The sequence below is a fragment of the Drosophila ficusphila genome, unplaced genomic scaffold, assembly GCF_018152265.1.
Source record: "Drosophila ficusphila isolate 14025-0441.05 unplaced genomic scaffold, ASM1815226v1 contig_414, whole genome shotgun sequence".
Classification (NCBI taxonomy): domain Eukaryota; kingdom Metazoa; phylum Arthropoda; class Insecta; order Diptera; family Drosophilidae; genus Drosophila; species Drosophila ficusphila.
This window is the reverse complement of record NW_025064328.1, coordinates 20,911,395-20,934,381: the sequence shown is the minus strand read 5'-3', so window position 1 is coordinate 20,934,381 and position 22,987 is coordinate 20,911,395. Positions and strand designations below refer to the sequence as shown.

The 22,987-nt window shown below is 40.3% G+C and overlaps 1 protein-coding gene across 4 annotated transcripts in view; it reads right to left on the bottom strand.

The window, feature by feature from the left end:
- Nucleotides 1-22,987, bottom strand: part of LOC108101523 (UDP-glucuronosyltransferase 2C1) — an 82,110-nt gene that overhangs the window by 20,432 nt on the left and 38,691 nt on the right. For all 4 annotated transcript variants that reach the window (XM_043208272.1, XM_043208273.1, XM_043208271.1 and 1 more), the window contains exon 4: nt 21,636-21,819. In XM_043208272.1, the coding sequence (XP_043064207.1) occupies nt 21,636-21,819 (184 nt within the window). The remainder of the gene's footprint in view (nt 1-21,635; nt 21,820-22,987) is intronic.

Here is a 22,987-nt window from a genome sequence, read left to right as displayed (position 1 = left end):
TTTAAGTCCATTTTTTCTAACACAAGCTGTGTGCTGAACTACTTTGTTTCTCAAAATGGATTGAGCGGTGAAATTCTTTGCGAAATTGTCAAAAGAAATATAAGCATCTTACAAAATAGGGGGGATTTCGTGAAAGTCCTAGTGTGTGACCAAGGATCATCTAACAGGAAATACTTCACAACGTTCGGTGTAAGCAAGGAGAGCCCATTTTTTGACCATGAGAATCGGAAAATATTCTGCATGTATGATTTTCCACATCTCATTAAGGGGGGAAATACAATTAGAAGGCCTGAAATGAAGGCTATCTTTGGGAGTGGATTGCAAGTAGGGTATTAAATGAATCTTAGCGATTCTTTTTGCATGTTATTAGGTAATTATTGAGCAATAAAAATCAGTCAAGTTTTTTGAAAAATATTGTAATTAAGCCCATTTATGATCAATAATGTGGAGTCGTGTTTTTAGGGAAGGACTTTGCGCCGTGCAGTCTCCAGGTCCAGAATCACGACTTAAACAAAAAACAGCAACTGGGCTTTAAACTTAAAGGTACAGCGCACACCATGAATTATTCCATATTTGAAAAAAATTATTTTTCCATTAAAAAATTTGAAGTTAAAAAAAAATATATTGGTCAAAAAACATAAATTGTGTATTAAATATCACCCAGACCTTGAGCCGGCAAAACACCAAATATTAAAAAAAAACGCTTTTTTCGACTTTGTTTGTAAAAAAAAAACATGTTACAACAAACAAATGTGAAAAACCGTTATATTCATGGTGTGGAGAATTTAATTTCAAACATAATGCAAAAAACCGCATTCGATTTAAATAAAACCTCTGACCTGTACATTGCGAGGCGACTTTGAAAACACGACTTTTCAGTAGAAGCGTTTAAAGTTTACGTTGTGCCATTTCAGCCATTGACACGCACTCACTAAATTACGTATTACTTGGAAAATAAGTACCGGACGGCTTTATGCTATTAAAGGCTTATTCCCAAACATATTTAGAGTGCATTAAGCCAAAAAAAAATTTTTTGGAAAAAAAAATTTCTAATTGTATTTCCCCCCTTAAGTCCTTGAGAAATGGATGGCTTACCTGCGACCTTAATACTCCTGATGGCGTAGTAAGCTTTAAAGTTGTTGAAGAATTATGGGAAATGGAAAATCAGGCTGTAACTAAAATGTGCCCTAAGCTAACTAAGCACCATATTTTTCTAAATTCGTTTGAAAAAATGCGTGTGAAGTTGGCAACACAGATTTTCAGCAGAACTGTTCAGGCAGCGGTGAAAACTGTTTGCGAAACTGTGCAATTCAAAAAGACATCGAAAGATGTGGCTCTATCGACAGCCCAATTTATTCAAAAAGTCGATCAAATTTTGATATCATGAATATCCATTCTCTGTATGGTGATAATTCGTTCAGATCTGCCTTACAAATAAATAATGAGCCTTACAAATTCATTGCATCCTTTTTAGCTTACGTAAAGGATGTCAAATTTGTAAATTTAAAGAAGCGTGTTTATTTTCTCGAAGGCATAGAATTAACTTTAAAGGCAACGCTTCTTCTGGCTGAAGGCATTTTAACCGATTCTGAAAAGTTTTTTATTATTTCAAAATCTTATAATCAAGATCGTCTTGAAAATACTTTTGCAGTTGTGAGGCAAAAAGGAGGAAACAATAGGAATCCTTCTCTTGCCGAAATAAATAACATCTTCGCCAGAATTTTAAACACAAAGATAGTTCGTTCCTCCAATTTGGGTAATTGTGAAGTTGATTTTGACGAGCACACTTTTGGTGAAGAGTGCATTAACAATACCTCGGATAGTTCGAATCATGCTGAAAACCATAATTTAAATGAGGAAGATGTTTTTACAAAATTTGACTTTGATACCAACCTTGTGGATTATTTCGAAAAGGACTCTTTTAAAACCTCTTGCGAAATAAACATAGAGTTGGTATTAATAAGATAATTTCAAGGCTACATAGTCCTAAAAACAGTTCCGAAGCTAAATTGTGAAATTTGCAGCATGTATATGAGCAAAAAATAAGAAACCATCAATGCGCCGAGCGAATTGTTTATCTTTTATAGAAACTATTTAAAAAAAACTGATTTTGGCAACCTTCTCGCTCCTTCGGACGCCCTCATGGAGGTTAGCACCAAGCACATTTATGTTTTTATACCCTTGCAGAGCAAAAGGGTATTATAATTTCAGTCAGAAGTTTGCAACGCAGTGAAGGAGACACCTCAGACCCCATAAAGTATATATATTCTTGATCAGCATCACGAGCAGAATCGAAGTATAGATGACCGTCTGTCCGTCTGTCCTTCTGTCCGTCTGTCCGTCTGTCCGTTTCCGCGCAAACTAGTCTCTCAGGTTTAAAGCTATCGTGCTGAAACTTTCCCAAAAGTTGTGTAGTTGTTGCACGCAGTATATAAGTCGGAACGGGCCGGATCGGCCGACTATATCGGATAGCTCCAATACAAGAGAATGAAATAAAAAATTCTCACTCTGTTGTTTTTGATCAGATCGACTTGAATTCTTCAAGATGGCGTTTTCTAACTGTTATTGAATTTCGGATTAAATTTTATCAAAATCGGATAACTCTATCGTATAGCTGCCATAGGAGAGATCGAAAATTATATATAGAATTAATGGAAATAAATTGATAACATCGTTGTTTTTTATCCCACGAGCATGATTTTTTGAATATCAAGTTTTTTAACAACGTTTATATTGAGAAAAAGTTTCATAAAAATCGGTCAACTATATCTTATAGCTGCCATAGAAAAGATCGAAGAATCTATATAGAAATAACGGAAATAAAATTATAACATCGTTGTTTTTCATCATACAAGTATGATTTTTTGGAATATAGAGTTTTCTTACGACTCTTGAATTACGAATTAAATTTAACCAAAATCGGACAACTATATCATATAGCTCCCATATGATCTATAGTCGAAAATATGGAAAATGAATAGAAAAATCGTCTAAGCTTCGATGTTGTTTAGCCTTTGTATTCTGTTCGAAATATTTGATGATTGCAAGGGTATATAAGCTTCGGCTTGCCGAAGCTAGCTTTCTTTTTGTTCGACAATTCTTTGAGTCAAAGCCCCATACGATTGGCATCAAGAAATAAATTTTAAGAGTATGCCAAATGGAAACCCCAAGTTGGTTTGAAGGTGAATGTCGGGAGCATAAAATAGCGATTTTAAATTTCCTTTTATTAATTTTGCTTCGGAAACATTCCATTTGGGCTGCATATGCAAATTAAAGATTGTCCACCAATAAAAAAAAAAAAAAAAACACCGGTAGCACTCCGGGAGTTCCGGCAGAAGTGAAAACTTGAATATTAACGTTGTGTTTAAATAGTAGTATAAAAGTACTATCATTTATGAGAGAGGTAATACAATGTTTATTTATTGCGCTATCGTACACAAATATGGCAATTTATATGTTGTTATTTATAATATTATATCGTTATTTATATAGGGATTACATTAAATTCAACTTCCATCCATAATTTCGACGAATTTTACACCATCGTTATTATCAGAATCATCCTCGCAAATTTTTACAACTGATACAATTGGTTTATGATAACTGAAGTAAGAAACAAACAGTTTTGATTCAAACCTATTTAAGTGTAAGTACAAGGTAGTCTCGTCGGCTTTTTTTTCCCCTATTGGGCACTACAATGAGTGCGAGTGAGAGGGTGATTTCCCGTAAGTGCGAAAGAAACAGAAGAAGATGATGTCGTTTTACCCTTATGCTGTGCACGACTGTTATATGACCATGAGTATTAATTTTTCCGAAATTTTTGGTTTTTACACAAAGCTGCCCTTCCGGACTCGCTCTTATATTGTTCACATTTCAAAATATTTTCCTGCAATATTATACATATGTTACGCCTTGTATGTGCTTGCTGCAATAATTGCAACAAGTATTTTTCACAAGCACACAAGGGCTAACGTTTTGAGAAAAAATCGTCCGCAGACAACCTCTCACTTCGAAATCCCGAGCGCACTGAACCATAGGGGGAAAAAACCCGAGCAATTTTGCAGCCGACGAGACTACCTTGTATAATTGTGCCATGACTCAGGCACGGTAGAAAGAGTGGGAGATACTAGTTCCTCTCCCTTTCCCTCGATCTTACGCTTTTTCGATCAGCATAACGGGACCCTGACGCGAGTTTGAATGTTTTTACCCTGCTCAGCGCCGCTAAAGAAGTTTTCACTTCAAAAATGCTCAAGGATGTGATTCTGGAGGAGTGGGGGAAAATTACTGCAGATGAAACCAAAAACCTAGTGGATTCCATGCGAAACGCCTCACGGAAGTTTTGCAGCGGAAAGGATACCCTACCAGTTATTAAAAATAATATTATTTACGTTTAAAATAGGTGTACGCAGACTTTTGCGGGTACATTTTTTGGTAGAGTTAAGTTTAAAATTAAAAATAAAATATAAGACTCCGTTGAATAATTTTAACAAAAATACGTCAATGAAGACAATAAATTATAATTATGTTTAAAAAAAGAATGGGTTGAATATCTGCATAAATGGCCGAACAGCTAGGGTTTAAAGTTAGATTTTGAAATTTTTTTTGGGGGTGTACGCAGAGATATGCGGGCGAGTGTATATGATGATATGTAAGGATTGACAATCTCCCAAAATTGAATTTTTAGCCCGGGCCCCAGACTACCTCTATGCGCCCCTCCAAGGTAGTCTCGACGGCTACAGAATTGTTCGGGTTTACTCCCCTATCGACCCGAACGCTCGGGTTTTCGTAGGAAAAACACTCTTTCTCTCGCTCTAATTGTAGTGTCGATAGGGGAGTGACGAGCCGACGAGACTACCTTGTATAATTGTACCTTGACTCAGGCGCGGTAGAAAGAGTGGGAGATACTAGTTCCTCTCCCTTTCCCACGATCTTACGCTTTCTCGATCAGCATAACGGGACTCTGACGCGAGTTTGAAAGTTTTTACCCATACAAAAAGTGCTCAGCGCCGCTAAAAAAGTTTTCACTTCAAAAATCTACAAAAATTAATAATTAAAAACAAAAAATTTAAAAAAAAAAAATGTAAAAATAAATAAATTAATTAATTTACACAAAAAAAAACAGATAAAAAAAAAACAAGTTAATAAGTTATCAGCATTTTCCAACCTGGAGATTGAAAAATTTTTAAATTCAATTGATTTTGACGTTGATACGGATGGCGAAGAAGAAGTGGAGGACGATTTGACTAATGTTGTTTGCGAGGCAGCACTGTTACATATGTGTGATTCTATGTTGGCTAAAGAGATTTGTGTAACTTCAAGCGGAAGTCCTACTCCTTTTGCAAAATTGTTGTCACCCTCAAGTTCGATTGCGTCCAATTCACCTCAAGCACAGAAACGCAAACGTAAAGCGCCTGCTGCGAATAATACTGCTCATGTTAAAGAAAGCACAATAGCTGAATGTGGATCTGTTTGGACTATCGACCCAAAAGCACTGCATTTCAAAAAGATGTTGTGTCGCCAAACGAACCTAGTCATGGATAAATCTGCAATATCCTTTAATGAGCCTGACCTCGGAGAACTTAAAAATCTGGATACGCCATTCAAGTGTTTTAAATTTTTTTTAAATGATACTATTATTGAACATATCACCCAGCAAAAAAATTTGTATGCTGCCCAAAAGGATGTCAATACTTCGTTTTCCACAACAAATTTGGAAATTCGACAATTTATTGGCATTCTATTTTTGATGTCAGTTTTTCGCTACCCAAATGTTCGTTCATATTGGGGGGAGTACGCATTTGGAACAATACAAAACACAATGTCAAGAAATCGCTTTGAAAAAATACGAGGAAATTTGCATTTTAATGATAACAGTAAGTTGCCCTCCAAGGATTCTTCCGACCACGATCCTTTATACAAAATATGGCCGCTCGTAAATCATTTCAATGACAAGTTTCAATTAGTTCCGATGCGTCAACGCTTATTTGTGGATGATCAAATGTGTGCAACTAAGATGAAGACCTTTCTTAGACAATATTTACCAGACAAACCACAAATGGGGAGTGAAATTCTTCAATTTGTACGACTCTTCTGGCTTTTGCTATAATTTCGAGATATATTGCTGAGAAGGTGACAACGTTGTTCAAACCGGCTCACCAGATCTTGTTGCGGCAGCAAATGTAGTTGTTCAATTGTCACGCAATCTTCCGGATTTCAAAAATCGGATTATCTACTTTAACAATTATTATACTTCGTTGCCGCTTCTTGTATATCTCAAGTCCCGGGGAATATTTTCTTTGGGAACTATTCGCTCGAATCGCATTTCAAATTGTGTGACGAACCCGCCTAGGAGGCGTGTACGCCACATCGCACCACGCCCTTTATATCTTCACCTATGCAGTATTTAATCATTATTAGTTGTAAGAGAAACATTATGAAGTCTGAAGCATAATAAATATTAAGTTGCAACCATTAAAAATAAGGATCATCTAAGTCGCAGACCCGGGATGGCAACGCCGACCGATATCTAGCCGAGACTCCTAAAATATTAGGAAAGTTAAGAAGTTAGGATCCTGGCAGTAGGAAAATACTAGAAATCCCGAACGCGAGAAAAGGGGAAGAAAGAGAAGAGGGTCTCACAGGGAGGTGTTTCCGGGCTTTTTGACTCGAGATCGGCGGACAGAGCAGACGTGCGCTCTTCGGGAGTTTTCCGTGAGAACAGGTGTGTTCACGCAACCACGTGCTGACGCGTATTTTGTGATTGGCTTGAAGCAACGAATCTCAAGCAGTGTTTCCGTGAGTGATCGTGGAGGGAAAAGGCTTTCGGCCATTCAAGGTACGAAGCAGTCAAGGTTAGTACGGTTAGGCCCACGTGTGTTAAAAACGGTGTAGCGGACTCCAAAAAGTGGCATATTGAAAATAAATGATAGAGCGTATTAAAAATTATTCCTCGCAACCGTGTGTTCTTTTTCGTAGACTGAGATAAAAAACCCAAAACCTGAACTTAACCTCTCCTAACCCCGTTCCCATCGGTACTTTGGACGCGATGGATCCGACTCCCAGCTAACCGTAGTTAGAGATTCGAGCGTGGACACCCTTTCCGCCGAATCCGACATCCCAGCTAATCGTAGTTAGAGATTCGAGCGTGGACACCCTTCCCGCCGGATCTGACATCCCAGCTAACCGTAGTTAGAGATTCGAGCGTGAACACCCTTCCCGCCGGATCCGACATCCCAGCTAACCGTAGTTAGAGATTCGAGCGAGGACACCCTTCCCGCCGAGTCCGTGCAACCGAGCCGTCTCGCACCCACGGTATATTTTTCCGGCTTGGCCTCGCCCGAAGGTCCAGCCCGGTGAAGGGCTCCTACGCCCGCTGTGTGTTCTCCCGGCTTGGCCTCGCCCAGTGAATTTTCCGCCCCCGCAGCGGCAAGGACTCTTACGACCGCTGTGTATTCTCCCGGCTTGGCCTCGCCCGAAGGTCCAGCCCGGTAGATTTTTCGACCCAGACACACACATCGCAACCCACGGATTGTATTCCGTATTGGAGAAGTCGTCTGCGGATCCTTCCTCCCTCGCCTCCGGTGAAGACTCGGCCCTCAAAATCACCAGTTTCTTTGTGGAACGGAACCCCCTAGTCCGGCGTTTCGGTGATTTAGAAATATTCTCTAAAAGGACTCTGGTACTCGACTGAGATCTGTACCCCGGCCGAGAAAACATCCTTACAAGTGGCGCCCGAGCAGGGACACCGAGACTAGCTTGGGATTTACCGAGATACGACGACTGGCCCAGCACAGCGTCAGGAGGAATTAGGAGTATTAAAGAAGGAAGTACGCCCTGGAAGACAAGACGATGAGTACTCTTAAGGGATCAGACGGTGAGTACGAAGAAGCAGATTTTATTAAAAACCCTGGTGTAGGAGTTCGCTGGATTTACGCCCGCCGAAGAGACGAGCTCAACTTCCTTTCCGATGAGTTCGGATTCAAAGCTGATGGTACCGTCGAAGAGGCCAGGAAAGCGTTCGCTAACCTGGTCAGCTCAGGGTCCTTTCCACAACGGGTGTGGAATCGACTAGCCGAGTTGCAGGAACGGTATAGCAGTCGGGCCCCGAGTCCTGTCCCAACATGGAAGAAGGACGAGACCGACCAATTTACGGAGTCTCTCCGGGTCCCGATCGTCCCCGACGCTGCGCCGGTTGAGATCCCCGGCCGTCACCGAGGGGTACACCCCGGAACATCACAAGGCCTCTGGGAGCCGCCGACAGATCCCCGCGTGGTCACGGATCCACAGGGACGGGAGGCCCGAAGTAATACTACTTCCGCCCAGCAATTGCTTCCCGAGAAGATCCATAAGTGGAACCTGCGGTTCGACGGCAGCAGACCCGTTGGCGCTCATAGCCGCACTCGAGGAGAAGATGACGACGTACAGGATAAACCCGAAAGAGATTCCTCGGGCTATGTCCGAAATCCTTGAGGGCCCGACGGCACGGTGGTTTCGCACTAGCCATCTACAGTCCGCCGGGAACTTTCCGGAAGGAATTCCTAGATTTCTTCCTACCCCCGCGATACTGCGAAAGATTGGAGGACGGGATACGGACGCGCGTGCAGAGGAAAGGAGAGCCTTTCAAAACATACTTGATCGAGCTCAGGACGAAGATGCAGCAGGAAGGGGAGGAGTTATACCGAGCGTATGAAAACATGGCCCCAGAGTATCGACTGTATATCAAGCGCAGCGAGTTCATAACGCTGAAACAGTTGACCTGCATGGCTACCGAGTACGAGAGTGTCAAACAACTCGAGTCGACCCGAAATGGAGCCCCAGGAGCGACGACCGGAAGCGACGAGGGATCGCGAATTCGACGGCCGCCCAACCCCTTCCGGGACTCGGAACCTACCACACCGACGGGACACGCGACTCACCGAATGATCGGCCAGGGGACCTCCCGAGTAGACACCCGGAACTCGGGTACGGCGGAGACATGCGAAGCAGCGACCCGATATCAACCCAACCCCCGTTAAGAATACACGGTGGGCTCATCACGGCTACAATAAAGGTCGGAAGAAAATGGGTGGACGCCACCGTCGACACAGGGGCGTCAAGGAGTTTCGCCAGCGAAAGTTTTACCAACCTGGTCGCCAGTGCAGGTGAGGTTCATGTCATGTTCCGTTCATGTCTGGACGTGACGAAGTTATGGCGAACCCCGGTCACGCTGGGGGGAACTACAGTGCTCTTGCCCATGTTGGTGATGCCCACCATGTTGGATCGGGTGATACTTGGGATGGACTTCCTCAAGACAGCAGGAACACGCGTGCACTGCGGGCAGGCAACCCTCGAATTGCAGCCGGAACCCCAAGTAGCAGGAGACCCGTTGTTAACCCCGGTGCTCATGACCCGGAGGGACAAACGAAGGGAAGCGGGATACCCGGGTAAGTCTAGGGTCCAGTTGGGTACTGCCAGACAAGGAGAAGCGGAGGTTCTCGGCCCTGCGCCGAAACGGGCCGCGACCGCACCAACTGAGGTCAAGGTATCTGCCGGGACGGAGGCAAAGCAACACGACGAGGAACAACAGATCACGCCTTTGAGTCCGAGGCAAATTGACTTTATCGACCGAGAGGTAGCGTTGTTCGAGAACCTACAAGGAGTTTCCCACGTCGCCGAACATCGTATCGTCATGCGCGACGATAAACCGCTGAAGCAGAGGTACTATCCCAGGAATCCGGCGATGCAGCACGTCATCGACACGCAGGTAGAGGAACTACTCCGCGCGGGAGCTATCGAGCCTTCCAGGAGCCCACACAGCGCACCGATCGTGCTGGTGAAGAAGAAGTCAGGCGATTGGCGCATGTGTCTCGCCGAGGTTTTCCATAGACTACGGGCGGCCAATTTGAGAATAAATCCCAAGAAATGTACGTTTTTCCAACAAAGACTAGTTTACCTTGGGCATGTGATCAGCGGCGAGGGGGTCCAGACGGATCCAGAGAAGGTGTCCGCAATTAATGGGTTGAAGACACACACTAACCTAAAGGAACTCCGCCAATGAATCGGCATGGCATCTTGGTATCGGAGATTCGTTCCTAATTTCGCGACCATCGTGCAACCAGTCAGTGCGCTGCTGAAGAAAGGTCGGAAGTGGACGTGGGGACCGGAACAGCAAGAAATGAGAAGATGCCTGACTACCGCCCCCGTGTTGGGTTGTCCGGATTTCGACCAGAGGTTCATTTTGCAGACTGACGCGAGTGACGTCGGCCTGGGAGCGGTGTAATCGCAGGATATCGAGGGCCAAGAGAAGGTCATCGCGTACGCCAGCCGCCGACTGACTCCTACGGAACAGAACTACACAACGACCGAGAAAGAGTGTCTGGCCATCATCTGGGCTATCAAAAAGATGCGGTGTTACCTGGAGGGCTACCGATTCGAGGTCGTTACTGACCATTTGGCCCTCAAACGGTTAAATTCTATCGAGAGTCCTTCCGGCCGAACAACACGCTGGGCATTGGAACTTCAACAGTTCCAATTCGACGTGCGCTACCGACGAGGGAAGCTGAACGTGGTAGCCGACACGCTTTCACGACAGCCCTGCGACGTACTCCAAGGGATGGTCGAGCTCGAGAAGTTCGCCGATTATACGCTGGAGAACGGCCAGCTCTATAGGAACATGGGTCACCGAGCGGACGACGAGGACTACTTCCCGTGGAAGCTCTGCGTGCCTACTTCCCATAGAGCCCGCGTCCTATATGAATGCCACGACTGCGGAGTCGTGAACCGCAGGACACTTGGGGGTCCGAAAGACGATCACCCGCTTGGCGCAAAGATACTTCTGGCCCGGCCTGTACCGCGACGCTAAACACCATGTGCGGCGCTGCAAGTCCTGCCAGAAGTTCAAGGCCGTTCAGTGCAAAGCCCCAGGGAAAATGCTAACCCGGGTCGTAAGGGAGCCCTTCGACTTCCTCTGCGCGGACTTTGCAGGTCCTTTGCCCCGGTCGAAGCAGGGGAATACTATGCTGCTGATTTTCCACGACGTGTTCACCAAATGGGTGGAGTTGATTCCACTTCGGAAGGCTACCGCCGCCGCCGTACAGAAAGCGTTTCGGGAACGCATACTTGGGCGAGTGGGTACTCCCCGGAAGTTCGTGTGCGACAACGGGACTCAATTCACGAGTCGGGCCCTGAAGGACTATTTCGCCAAGATCGGTGTGGAAGTCCAGTACACAGCGCCGTACTGTCCCCAGGAGAATCCCACCGAGAGGACCAACCGCACTGTGTAATCTCTCAGCTGTCAGAGGACGACCAAAGTTCGTGGGATAGCATGCTGCCAGAGATCTCCATCGCTATTAACAGTAGCGTGTCGGACTCGACAGGGTATAGCCCCGCGTTCCTCGCTGAAGGACGAGAGCTACGCTTGCCGGCGATGTTGTACGACGAGCTTACGCCTGGATCGGCGGTCGTGCATACAGGTCCCGAAGACAAGGCTTCGCGCCTCCAAGGCATCTTCGATATCGTGCGGTCGAACCTTCATCCCTTGTCGAAAGCGGCAGAGGGATTCGCTGCCAAACTCGCTCCGAAGTACGACGGTCCTTATACCGTTGTGAAATTCACCTCTCCGAATCTGGTACGACTGCAGCGCCCGGGAGATCGACAGCGGCGGATCGCCAACATATCGCAGCTTAAGCCGTACTACGCAGCGGACACCCCCGATACGTTTAATGACAGCATCGCCGGGCCGATCGACCCGGCGCGGTAAGCAACCAGAACCATGAAATTAAGTTAAGATCCACACTTGTAATAGGTTAAGGTTAAAAGAGTCCTTTGTTAGCTACACCGTTAGTCAGGGACTCTAGAAGGTAGGGTTACTCCAATAAGTCAGGACTATTATTTCAGATGGACGACGAGGTAATCGTGTTGAGTGACGACTCAAACGCCACCGAGGCCTTCTACCCCGAGGTGAACCTCGAAGATAGTAGCGAGGAAAGAGAGGAGGAAGAGTTCCTCATCGGACGATGCATGATTACCTAATTTTTTGTTGGCCTTTTTTCCCAAAGCCGCCTTTAGGCGGTCCAAGGTATAGTCATATAAAACTTTTTTAAACAAACATTCACTTTTGATACATACTGAATCCAAAAAGAATTTTTTTCTTAGAAAAGAAAATTTGGGCACTAGAGGGTTAATAATATAAGATAGTTAAACAGAAATTTCACCTAAAAGTCGTTACCACGAATATCTTTCACAATCGTTCCAAACAAAAATTTACATTGTTAGCAGGATGCAGCATATCAAGCAGCATGGTATTTCTATTTCTACATTTATCGAATCAATCCAATCAACAATGTAGTAGCGAGTCCTGCGAAGGCAAGAGCTTATGATATGCTAACTTTTTGCTGTGAAGTAATTATGCTAACAAAAAAGTGAACTAAATATGTCTTACCTTCAGAGGAAATACTGGTATCATACTTTTAAAGACGCAGCTTTATGCATTTTGTTCAGTTGGTAAAGAGTTAGCATTTTTTTTTGTTAAAGACATGTATGCCTCTGAATAAAAAATATTTTACCGTTGTACGATTAAAAAAAATATTTTAAATACAGTAGAATCCGGTTATAACGACTTTCAAGGGACCGACCATTTTTCGTCGTTATAACCGGAAGACGCACTAAGCAAAAGGAGGAAAAAAAATTTTTTTTTCTTATTTTATGATTGCTCTGCTCGTAATAGGTTTTTAAAATAAATCAAATTAGTTTTTTAATTAAAACGAAAAATTTAACAAATTTAATTCAAAAGCATGGGTTTCTCATAATACCAAAAACTGAGTGAACTTATTATTGCATATTTTGCATTTGCCGAATTTACGCTTTTAGTTTTACTCGGAAAAAAACAGAAAAAACTAGAATTATAACTGCACACGCAGTGTGACGTCGGCATTGCACTTCGACTCCCTCTCTCTCTCTCTCGCAGCAACGTTGTTAAGGCGACAGCTAAAACTAACAGAGAGTTGTGCCAGTGCAAGATCCTTCGTGTCGCTGCTACGCACACAAGCAAGGGTGCCGATCACTGACAAATACATACATTTCTAACAGCGTGTTTTGATGCTTAAATTTGGAACTATGGCACTGTATTTTTTCCGGCACGACGCAATATCCGGTTAAATTTTTCAATTTTCTTGAAAAATTTCATTCTTATAAGCGGTTTGTCGCTAAAAGCGAAAACGCTCTAAGCGGAGGCCCTTTCATATAACTTTGTATGGGGACCAACCAAACCATCGAGTTTTCGTCGCACAACCCGGACGGACACTATAAGCGGAGTCGTTATAACAGGATTCTACTGTATATCTAATACAGTCGAATCCCGATAATTCGTACCCCGCTAAATCGAAAATCGCGATAATTCGTAAAACATTCTGTCCCCTTGAAAAAAACTCGCTAATTCGTAAAAATTCCATACATTTTGGTCCCCTCGTTAATTCGTAGTATTTGGCGCAACGCAAAGAATATTGAACCTCTTATAAATCGTATATTTGTTTCGTAACCTCTAATAAATCGTAATGCGATGCGAAATTTTTTGCAGTTAAAGCACAGTTAGATTTTGTAGACAGCTATGCCGCCTTTATGTCGCTATGCATTATGAATTTTTTTGTTATTTTTTTTTGTATTGTTTTTTATTGTTTTTATGTTATTGTTTAATTTTCCTTTAATTTGAAAAACGTACAAATGAATGTACATACTTATAATGTTTGTATAATTTTAATAAAGTTAAATACATATGTAAACATGATGTGAAATGTAAAAACACCGTTTATTCGACTTTTTCATTTTTGAGCCCCGTTAGATAGAAATCTCGATAAATCGAATTCCCGTCTAATTCGTAAAAAAAGTGATCCCCTTGCCATTTCGAATTATTATACCCGACTGTATATAAAATTCTCGTGTCACAGTTTTTTTTACCTTACTCCTCCGACACGGCGATACCGATTCTCATGAAATGTTGTGAGCGTATTGAGTAAGTCTAACAATTACCCAACGTCTATTTTTCATCCTCTTAAATCTCATACCAAAAATCGCATATAAAGTGAGTTACTACCCCATCACACTGACAAGCACACGCTACCATAGCATTTTAACTTAGTTTAAACTGGGGCAAAAATCTTTCATCATTAAGTAAATTCATTAATTCTATTTATGAGTGTTTTGTACAGTGAGCAATGCCAAGAAAACGCAAAGGGGGTGATTTGAGCCGTGATACAAGTAGATCTCGAAACATGCGAAATAGAAGATCCGAAAGAAGCGAAGAACACATCCAGCAACAAAATACTGACGTACCCTTGCTTTTTTAAGGTACGCCGAATAGTTTGCGCTGAAACTTCCTTTCCATGATCGGCAAAGAGTTCAGCCGTCAGTTGTGGAGCACTTAGTCGAGGATTTTTCTTTACTTTTCGGACTATTTCGGCTTCTTCGCGATCAGTTTTTTTTTTTTGGCTGTCCTTTTTGCTTTATTAAAGCCACTCGTTCTTCATTTTTGAAGCGTCGGACGATGTCACCGACAGTATTTGGCTTCATTTCAAGTATTTCGGCCGTTTCCTTGTAGGTTTTGCCCTCTAGGTGGAGCTGGAGGACAAGATTCCGCTTTTCCAAGGATGCATTTTTCCCTTTGCGGCCCATCTCGAAAATCCGTGCTCGTATTGGTTTTTTTTTTGTTCGATCGTAGGAAATGAGTGCTAGACATATGTGTGATATTCGGGGAAACCCATTTTCGGCGGAACTTTTGGTTATGCAGTTATGCATTGTTTTAACATCAGTCTTACCAAAAATACCGAATATTAAAGTAATGCAATTTTCAGGGTTTTTTTTTGTTTAGATGTGATTTTTCTTTTAATTTTTAATAAAGTCGTAACATATGTAGGGGAATGTCCTCAAGGTTGGACAGTTGTCAGGGTCGGACACTTGCAATTTTTCTAATAAACCAAGTATCGCCATCTGTGTGCGAATGTGGTATTACTTGTTTCCACTGTGGGAAACTTTTCATTCCAAGCCGCATCCCAGAACTGTTAATTTTCCTGTTTTGTTGACATAGTGTCGTGATAGTGACGAAAAAAGTATCGGAGAACGCGCAAAAAAGTGGCATAATTCAGCGGAAAATATGCCATCCGCAGGGTAAGTTTAAAAATACGTTAAGTGGTTCCCCCTTAACGAAATCCTAAAAAAAATTTGTTCTAAATAAAGCGATTTGGTGGTTATGTTGTGCGGTAGGGTTATGACTCATGTTGTCAGGGTTGGACACTTTTTGTTGTCAAGGTTGGACACCCTTGGTTTTTTCCCTTTTGTCAGAATATTTTAATTTTTCCAATGTTTTCTACAGACTTTTGCATAATATGCTTACAAACAATGCCACGACAATTGAATCGCAACAACTCTGTTGCATGTAGAGAATGTAAAAGAGACGTTCACCTCAAGTGTGCCAAAATGACAAAAAGTTATTTTGTTTGTAAGGGTTTGTAAAACGCCTTACAAATTTGAGTGCATGAGAGCCGCATAGCAACAGCGGGATGCGCGGCTTGCAGAAGAGGAGGGAAATAACGGGACCCGGGTGGCATATAAAAGGAGGACGCGTGCAGGAAGCTGGACAGTCAAGTGAAAGCCGTGTAAGAGACCGTACCAACGCGAGTGAAAGCCCAAGTGAACAACAAGTGCTAGGATACCAGGAATCAAGATCGCCGAGTCGAGAAGCCCAACGACGGTCACGTCTACATAAGCTGAGACTGCCAAGCTGAGATCCCGAGGGTACAAGGTAAGTTGTAGGGTGCGTCTACGAGTCTCAAAAACGACGGTATTGGTGGAGTCCGAGTAATTGGCGAATCTGATTAATTTTTTTTTTCATACTTGGTTGTAAAATTTGTTGTTCACAATAAAAAAGAGTCAAAAGACATAAAATATACCTGATCCATGGATAATGTCCTCTTTTATTGCTACTTTTCTGAAGTAACAATTCAAGTGTCCAACCTTGACTACAGTGGCCAAGCCTGACTACATTTTTTTTTTTTTAAATACTCGCCATTTCTTTGTTTTTAATTTACAACATAATGTTCATTGTCAGACATACCTTTTGCCTTTACCATTCAAACTATTTACGCAAATGATCTAAATTCTTATTAAAACGATAATTATGGGCATGGGTCGAAAGTGTCTCCAACCCTGACGACATTCCCCTATATCTATGAAAAGGTAATATTACAAACTTTAATATACCATTTTTCAAATTTCGATTTTTTTTTAGTATTATACATTTTATTCGCGTTTAAAGTTGCAAAAAATAAAAACCGAATATTAATGTGATACACTGTACGTGTCAGAATAGCGCAATTGCATCAAGAAGAACGTTGAAGAAACACGAACTGAACGCAATGAAGTCAGAAGATTAGAACAAAGACAACCACGCCGTGTCACAGTCAATAGAGGCAGAACAAATGACCAACAACGACAACAGGTACATCGAGCATTTATATATGATACATTACTGCGTCTAGCATTCCAGTATGAGCCCGATATTGAGTATTATGCTCACTCAAAAGTGGTAATTGGTGCTATGGACAAGGAATGTCCGCATTGTCATGCTCTGAAATTTAAAAATGAGCCAGCTGGGATGTGTTGCGCGTCAGGTAAAGTGCAACTACCAGAAATTGAAACACCACCTGACGCATCGTCAGCGAGCTAAATGCTTTAATGAACGAGCACAATGAATTGTTGAAAATATTCAAATTACATATGCACCAATTACAAAGCGATAATCACGCTATCGTGATTAATCCTGATAAAACACAAGCTGGAGAGCATATTCGTAGATTCAATGCACCCGTTATTATACCCTTGCAGAGCAAAAGGGTATTATAATTTCAGTCAGAAGTTTGCAACGCAGTGAAGGAGACACCTCAGACCCCATAAAGTATATATATTCTTGATCAGCATCACGAGCAGAATAGAAATATGTATGTACGTCTGTCCGTCTGTCCGTCTGTCCGTCTGTCTGTCTGTCTGTCTGTCCGTCTGTCCGTCTGTCCGTCTGTCCTCCTGTCGGTTTCTATGTAAACTAGTCTCTCAGTTTTAAAGCTATCTCGCTGAAACTTTCCCAAAAGTTGTGTAGTTGTTGCACGCAGTATATAAGTCGGAATGGGCCGGATCGGCCGACTATATCGGATAGCTCCAATACAAGAGAATGAAATAAAAAATTCTCACTCTATTGTTTTTCATCAGATCGACTTGAATTCTTCAAGATGGCGTTTTCTAACTGTTATTGAATTTCGGATTAAATTTGATCAAAATCGGATAACTCTATCATATAGCTGCCATAGGAGGGATCGAAAATTATATATAGAATTAATGGAAATAAATTAATAACATCGTTGTTTTTCATCAGACAAGTATGATTTTTGGAATATAGAGTGTTCCTACGACTCTTGAATTACGAGTTAAATTTGATCAAAATCGGACAACTATATCGTAAGCTCCCATATGATCTAAAGTCAAAAATATGGAAAATGAATAGAAAAATCGTCTTAGCTTCGATGTTGTCTAGCCTTTATGCGTTTTGTTCGACATATTTGATGACTGCAAGGGTATATAAGCTTCGGCTTGCCGAAGCTAGCTTCCCTTTCTTGTTGATGATGTTGCTGGAATCAAGGTTGGCGATTGTACATCTGCACGAGAAATTGTGATTCGTAGAAGAAATAATAATCGTCACGACTACGATACTTACGATATAATCAACTAAAGCTGCGCGCGGAAAAGTACATTCATTTGCAGCTTAGATTTAAGAACACCATGTTTTTCACACGGACAATTATACGTGGCATGCTCTCGAGTGGGTAAACCATCCAGTTTGTTTGTATTAGCAAAAGATGGACTCACAAAAAATATTGTTCACGCTATAGCATTAAGAGACTGATATTGTTTAATAGTGTTACTGTCGTAATTTATTAATTAATGATATATAACTATAAGTAATAAATTATTATAACTTATTAAAAATAATTTTTGCTTTTTGTTATTTTTATATTCCCTCATGGTTTATAGCGCTCTAGATGACTTTATAATACATAAGTATAGAACTGAGTAAATTTTGTAGAGAAATTATAAAGTCATCTGGTGGCAAAAGAACGTTTGCCGGGTCAGCTAGTATATATATTTATTTTAAAAATTTAATAAGACTTTTTTTTATGGTAGTCTTCCCCTATATTTAGAGTAATTATCCATTCCCTTAATAAAAATGTCCCTCTTTTCGCTGGTTAACTAATACCAAATTGCCCCATCTGCTTGGGCAGCAGTTTTTAAATTAATGTATGGTATGGTTAATAAATCTAAGTAAACTCATGCATATACATACATACATAACTAATGTAGTGCTATAACTATTTCAAAAACCTTTAGTCCAGCTTCTGCACTATCCTCACCAATAAACATATTTGAAGAAAGTCTCAATCGCTTTCAACCAAATAATAGCAACATTAATTATTTTTCAACACCCAAATAGTGATCTGAAAGCAACTATTGTATCGTCAGGAGGTAACAAAAATAGTTGGGTGATCACCGTTTATATACTTCTTGTGATATTGAGAACAACTGTTAATTTTGAAACGTTTCACAACACATTTTTGTAGCATTTAAGAACACCTTTTATATCTATAATATAGTCGATATATGTATGTAAGTCGTAAGATGTAAGCAGAAGAGCGAGAAGCCATGATACAATTATACAAGGTAGTCCACTCGGCAAATTAGGGGACTAATACGCAATACAACTACATATACAACGCACGCACTGAAAATAAGGGACCAAACCCGAACGACTTCGGCAAGCCGAGTGAACTACCTTGTATAATTGTATCATGCGAGAAGCTAAGTGAAGCGCAGGAAAAGACGCTTGGTTATGCTTTCCCTTCACAACATTATGACATTGTGTTGAAAAGTGGAAGCCGGACTTTTTATACCCTTGCCTAATTTTAGTCAGAAGTTTGCAACTCAGTGAAGGAGACGCCTCAAAGAGAAATTTTTTCATTTTTTCGTGTGGGTCTCCGATATAGTCGCCAGATCCGGCCCGTTCCGACTTATATACTGCGTGCAATAACTACAGAACTTTTGGTAAAGTTTCAGCAAGATAGCTTTAAAAGACTAGTTTAAATAGAAACATACAGACGGACAGACGTACAGACGTATTTTTTTTTTTGAAGTGAAAACTTCTTTAGCGGCGCTGAGCACTTTTTTGTATGGGTAAAAACTTTCAAACTCGCGTCAGAGTCCCGTTATGCTGATCGAAAAAGCGTAAGATCGTGAACTAGTATCTCCCACTCTTTCTACCGCGCCTGAGTCATGGTACAATTATACAAGGTAGTCTCGTCGGCTCGTCACTCCCCTATCGACACTACAATTAGAGCGAGAGAAAGAGTGTTTTTCCTACGAAAACCCGAGCTTTCGGGTCGATAGGGTGTAAGCCCGAACAATTCTGTAGCCGTCGAGACTACCTTGGAGGGGCGCACAGAGGTAGTCTGGGGCCCGGGCTAAAAATTCAATTTTGGGAGATTGTCAATCCTTACATATCATCATATATCATATCGCGCGGGGCCCCCATAAGCCCGGGTAGAGGTGGAGAACTATCGATAGTCTGCACCATCGATAGCGCTTGATAGTTTTCATAAACTATCGACTATCGGCGATAGCAAAGAAAATCTATCGTCGATAGTTGTCGATAGTGCAGAGTATACTCAAAAAAAATAATTTAATTAGTGTTTCTAATGATATTTATTTATATATAAAGTATTTATTTATAAAGTATTACATTGGTTTTCCAATCTTTCGAATTATATGATTTTTTTTTTGGCCTTACCTTAACTGCTTTTTATAAATTTATATATGTTCGGCGTTTTCCTTTAATTAAATGTATACTTTTATTATTATGTATTTATCTTTGTGAAAAAGAAACGCATGTACAGTGGTGGCCATAAGTATTTTGTCAAAATAAAAGTGAAATATACTCGAAACCTGAACTTGCTTCTTTTAACTTTTGGTATCGATGGATAGGTAATTCAAATGCCTTTTGAATGATACCATACGTTTCTCAACTCATTCGATATTTATTGAAAAGGCCAATTTTAAAAAAAAAGTAAAAAAAACTTTTTCCCTCGGCTTCAAAACTAAAATTTTTGGATGCAAAAAGTTTCTTTAATCAAAAATAATAGGAACTGCAAAAAGAATTTTTCAAAAATAATTTTTCTTCTATTTTTTATGATTTTTTGAAGGTGACAATGTCGGAAAAAGTTTGTATGGAAAAGAGAAAAATATGGCTGAAATGCGTATTTCTAGTCATTTTCAAAAAATCATAAAAAATAGAAGAAAAATTATTTTTGAAAAATTCTTTTTGCAGTTCCTATTATTTTTGATTAAAGAAACTTTTTGCATCCAAAAATTTTAGTTTTGAAGCCGAGGGAAAAAGTTTTTTTTTTACTTTTTTTTTTAAAATTGCCCTTTTCAATAAATATCGAATGAGTTGAGAAAAGTATGGTATCATTCAAAAGGCATTTGAATTACCTTTCCATTGATTACAAAAGTTAAAAGAAGCAAGTTCAGGTTTCGAGTATATTTCACTTTTATTTTGACAAAATATTTATGGCCACCACTGTATGTATATATGCGTATGTATTTCACAACAAACCGTAATAGCAGTAATGGCATCTCACGTAGCACTTTTGTTATTGTCACACAAAATTTGGCTTTTAACTTTATAATACAAAATTACAATATAACAACAAAATAACAATATCTTACCTATTTGAAGAAAACGATCCATTATGTTTTTAATAACAATTTATATAACTCTGTAACAATTTCGCGCAATTGCCTTTCCTTTACACTTTTAACGTAGACATGGGAAAACCAAAATATCGACAACAATCGACGATAGCGATTGACCACTATCGAGAGTGCGCGCAGCTATCGATTGCGTATCGATAGTGGCAAACCATCGATAGTCCCGATAGTGCCATCGATAGTTCTCCACCTCTAAGCCCGGGCCCGGGGCAAATTTCCCTCGCACTCATTGTAGTGCCCAATAGGGGGAAAAAAGCCGACGAGACTACCTTGTACTTACACTTAAATAGGTTCGAATCAAAACTGTTTGTTTCTTACTTCAGTTATCATAAACCAATTGTATCAGTTGTAAAAATTTGCGATGATGATTCTGACAATAACGATGGTGTAAAAGTCGTCGAAATTATGGATGGAAGTTGACTTTTCTGAGAGATAAAATTTAATGTAATATGTATATAAATAACGATTTAATATTATAAATAACAACATATAAATTGCCATATTTGTGTACGATAGCGCAATAAATAAACATTGTATTCTACCTCTCTCATAAATGATAGTACTTTTATACTTATAATTAAACACAACGTTAATATTTAAGTTTTCACTTCTGCCGGCACTCCCGGAGTGCTACCGGTGTTTTTTTTTTTTGTTAGATTTTTATGTCAAGCTGTTTTAACTGCAGGAGATTCTTTAGTTTATTGGTATTATTTTATAAATTAATCTAGATATTCAAAAGCACAATGCAAATTTTATTTGGTACTTAAAGAAATAAAAAATAATTTAAATTTGTAACTTACTTCAAAGGCATATCGTAGTCCGTCCCACGGCTTAATGGGCATTTCTCCAGCCATTCGTGAGCCTAATAGATCCCAATTGGTGTAGTTGTGAATATATTCGACTAGGCCAGCTGGTGTTACCTCTTGTAGACCTTCAATATTGAAATCAGCAGGAAATCCACTGAGAAAGGTGATGTTGTGGCCTCTGAAATTTACAAGTGCGTTTGTTGATCTATAAATTTAAACTCAAAAGGAAAGATGGGAATGATGATGTATTCAATAAAAAGTGTATAAAGGTTTAAAGAAAGTTCTTGAAACATTGTAATGATTACAATCATCGGTCGTATAACTGGGAGTAAAGGCGACGTTTCGCAACTTTCTCATTTTTGTAGTTTAAGGCAGTGGTCTGCTTTACAGACTTCAAAAAATCGCTATTTTTCTGTCTTAAATCTATTCCAAAACTATCCAAGGATATGTGTTCAAAATTTTAGAGGCCAATTCGACATATTTTCGAAGCTAGATCAGTTTTAGTGGCCGAGCGTCGAGCAGGTGCGTATGCTCGGGCAGACTTTACAGCCCGTTTTCTCGAGTTTTTATTTTCGCAAGTTATGGAAAACGGTGCCGGCCATAGTAAAAAAAATATATGTCCGATCGAAAAAAACCAAAGTGATCTAGCTTCAGTATTGAATTATCTTCTATTTGAACTAAAAAAATGGATAAAAGTACTATTTAAATTACTTATTTTGCAACTTAAAGTCAACTTTTTTTTCCAAAAAAGTAATTTTTTTTTAAACTTAGAAAAAATTTGGAATTTCGTAATTTCTTCGAAATTTTTTTAGTTCATATAGAAAAGGAACTTATAAAAACTAAAAAAAAATTAGGTTCCACTATTTCAGATGCATCGCACGAACTCCATCACCGGCACCGATTTACAAGTGCACACTCCAGGCGCCCCAGAAAAATTGTTACAACTTCCACTATTTTCAATTATTGTATTTGCAATAATAAAAATTGTTTTTTAAAGTTTAATTATAATATTATATCGTCTCAAAATTTCGTTTAACGCAATCATTTCCTTCCCTTGTTGAATTGTTGAAAAAACGCTCTTTTTTCGGCTCCTAAAGCAGACCACTGCCTTAAAACATTAATGCAATTTTTATACCCTTGCAGTCGGTAATATTTTAAAATGATTCATTTCAGTCAGCAGTTTGCAAAAAACAAGAAAGAAAGCTAGCTTCGGCTAGCCGAGCATATCTAGCCTTGCAGTCATAAATTATGTCTAACAAAACACATAAAGGCTGACCAACATCGAAGCTTTGACGATTTTTCTATTAATTTTCTATGTTTCCGACTATTTTTCATATGACGGCTAT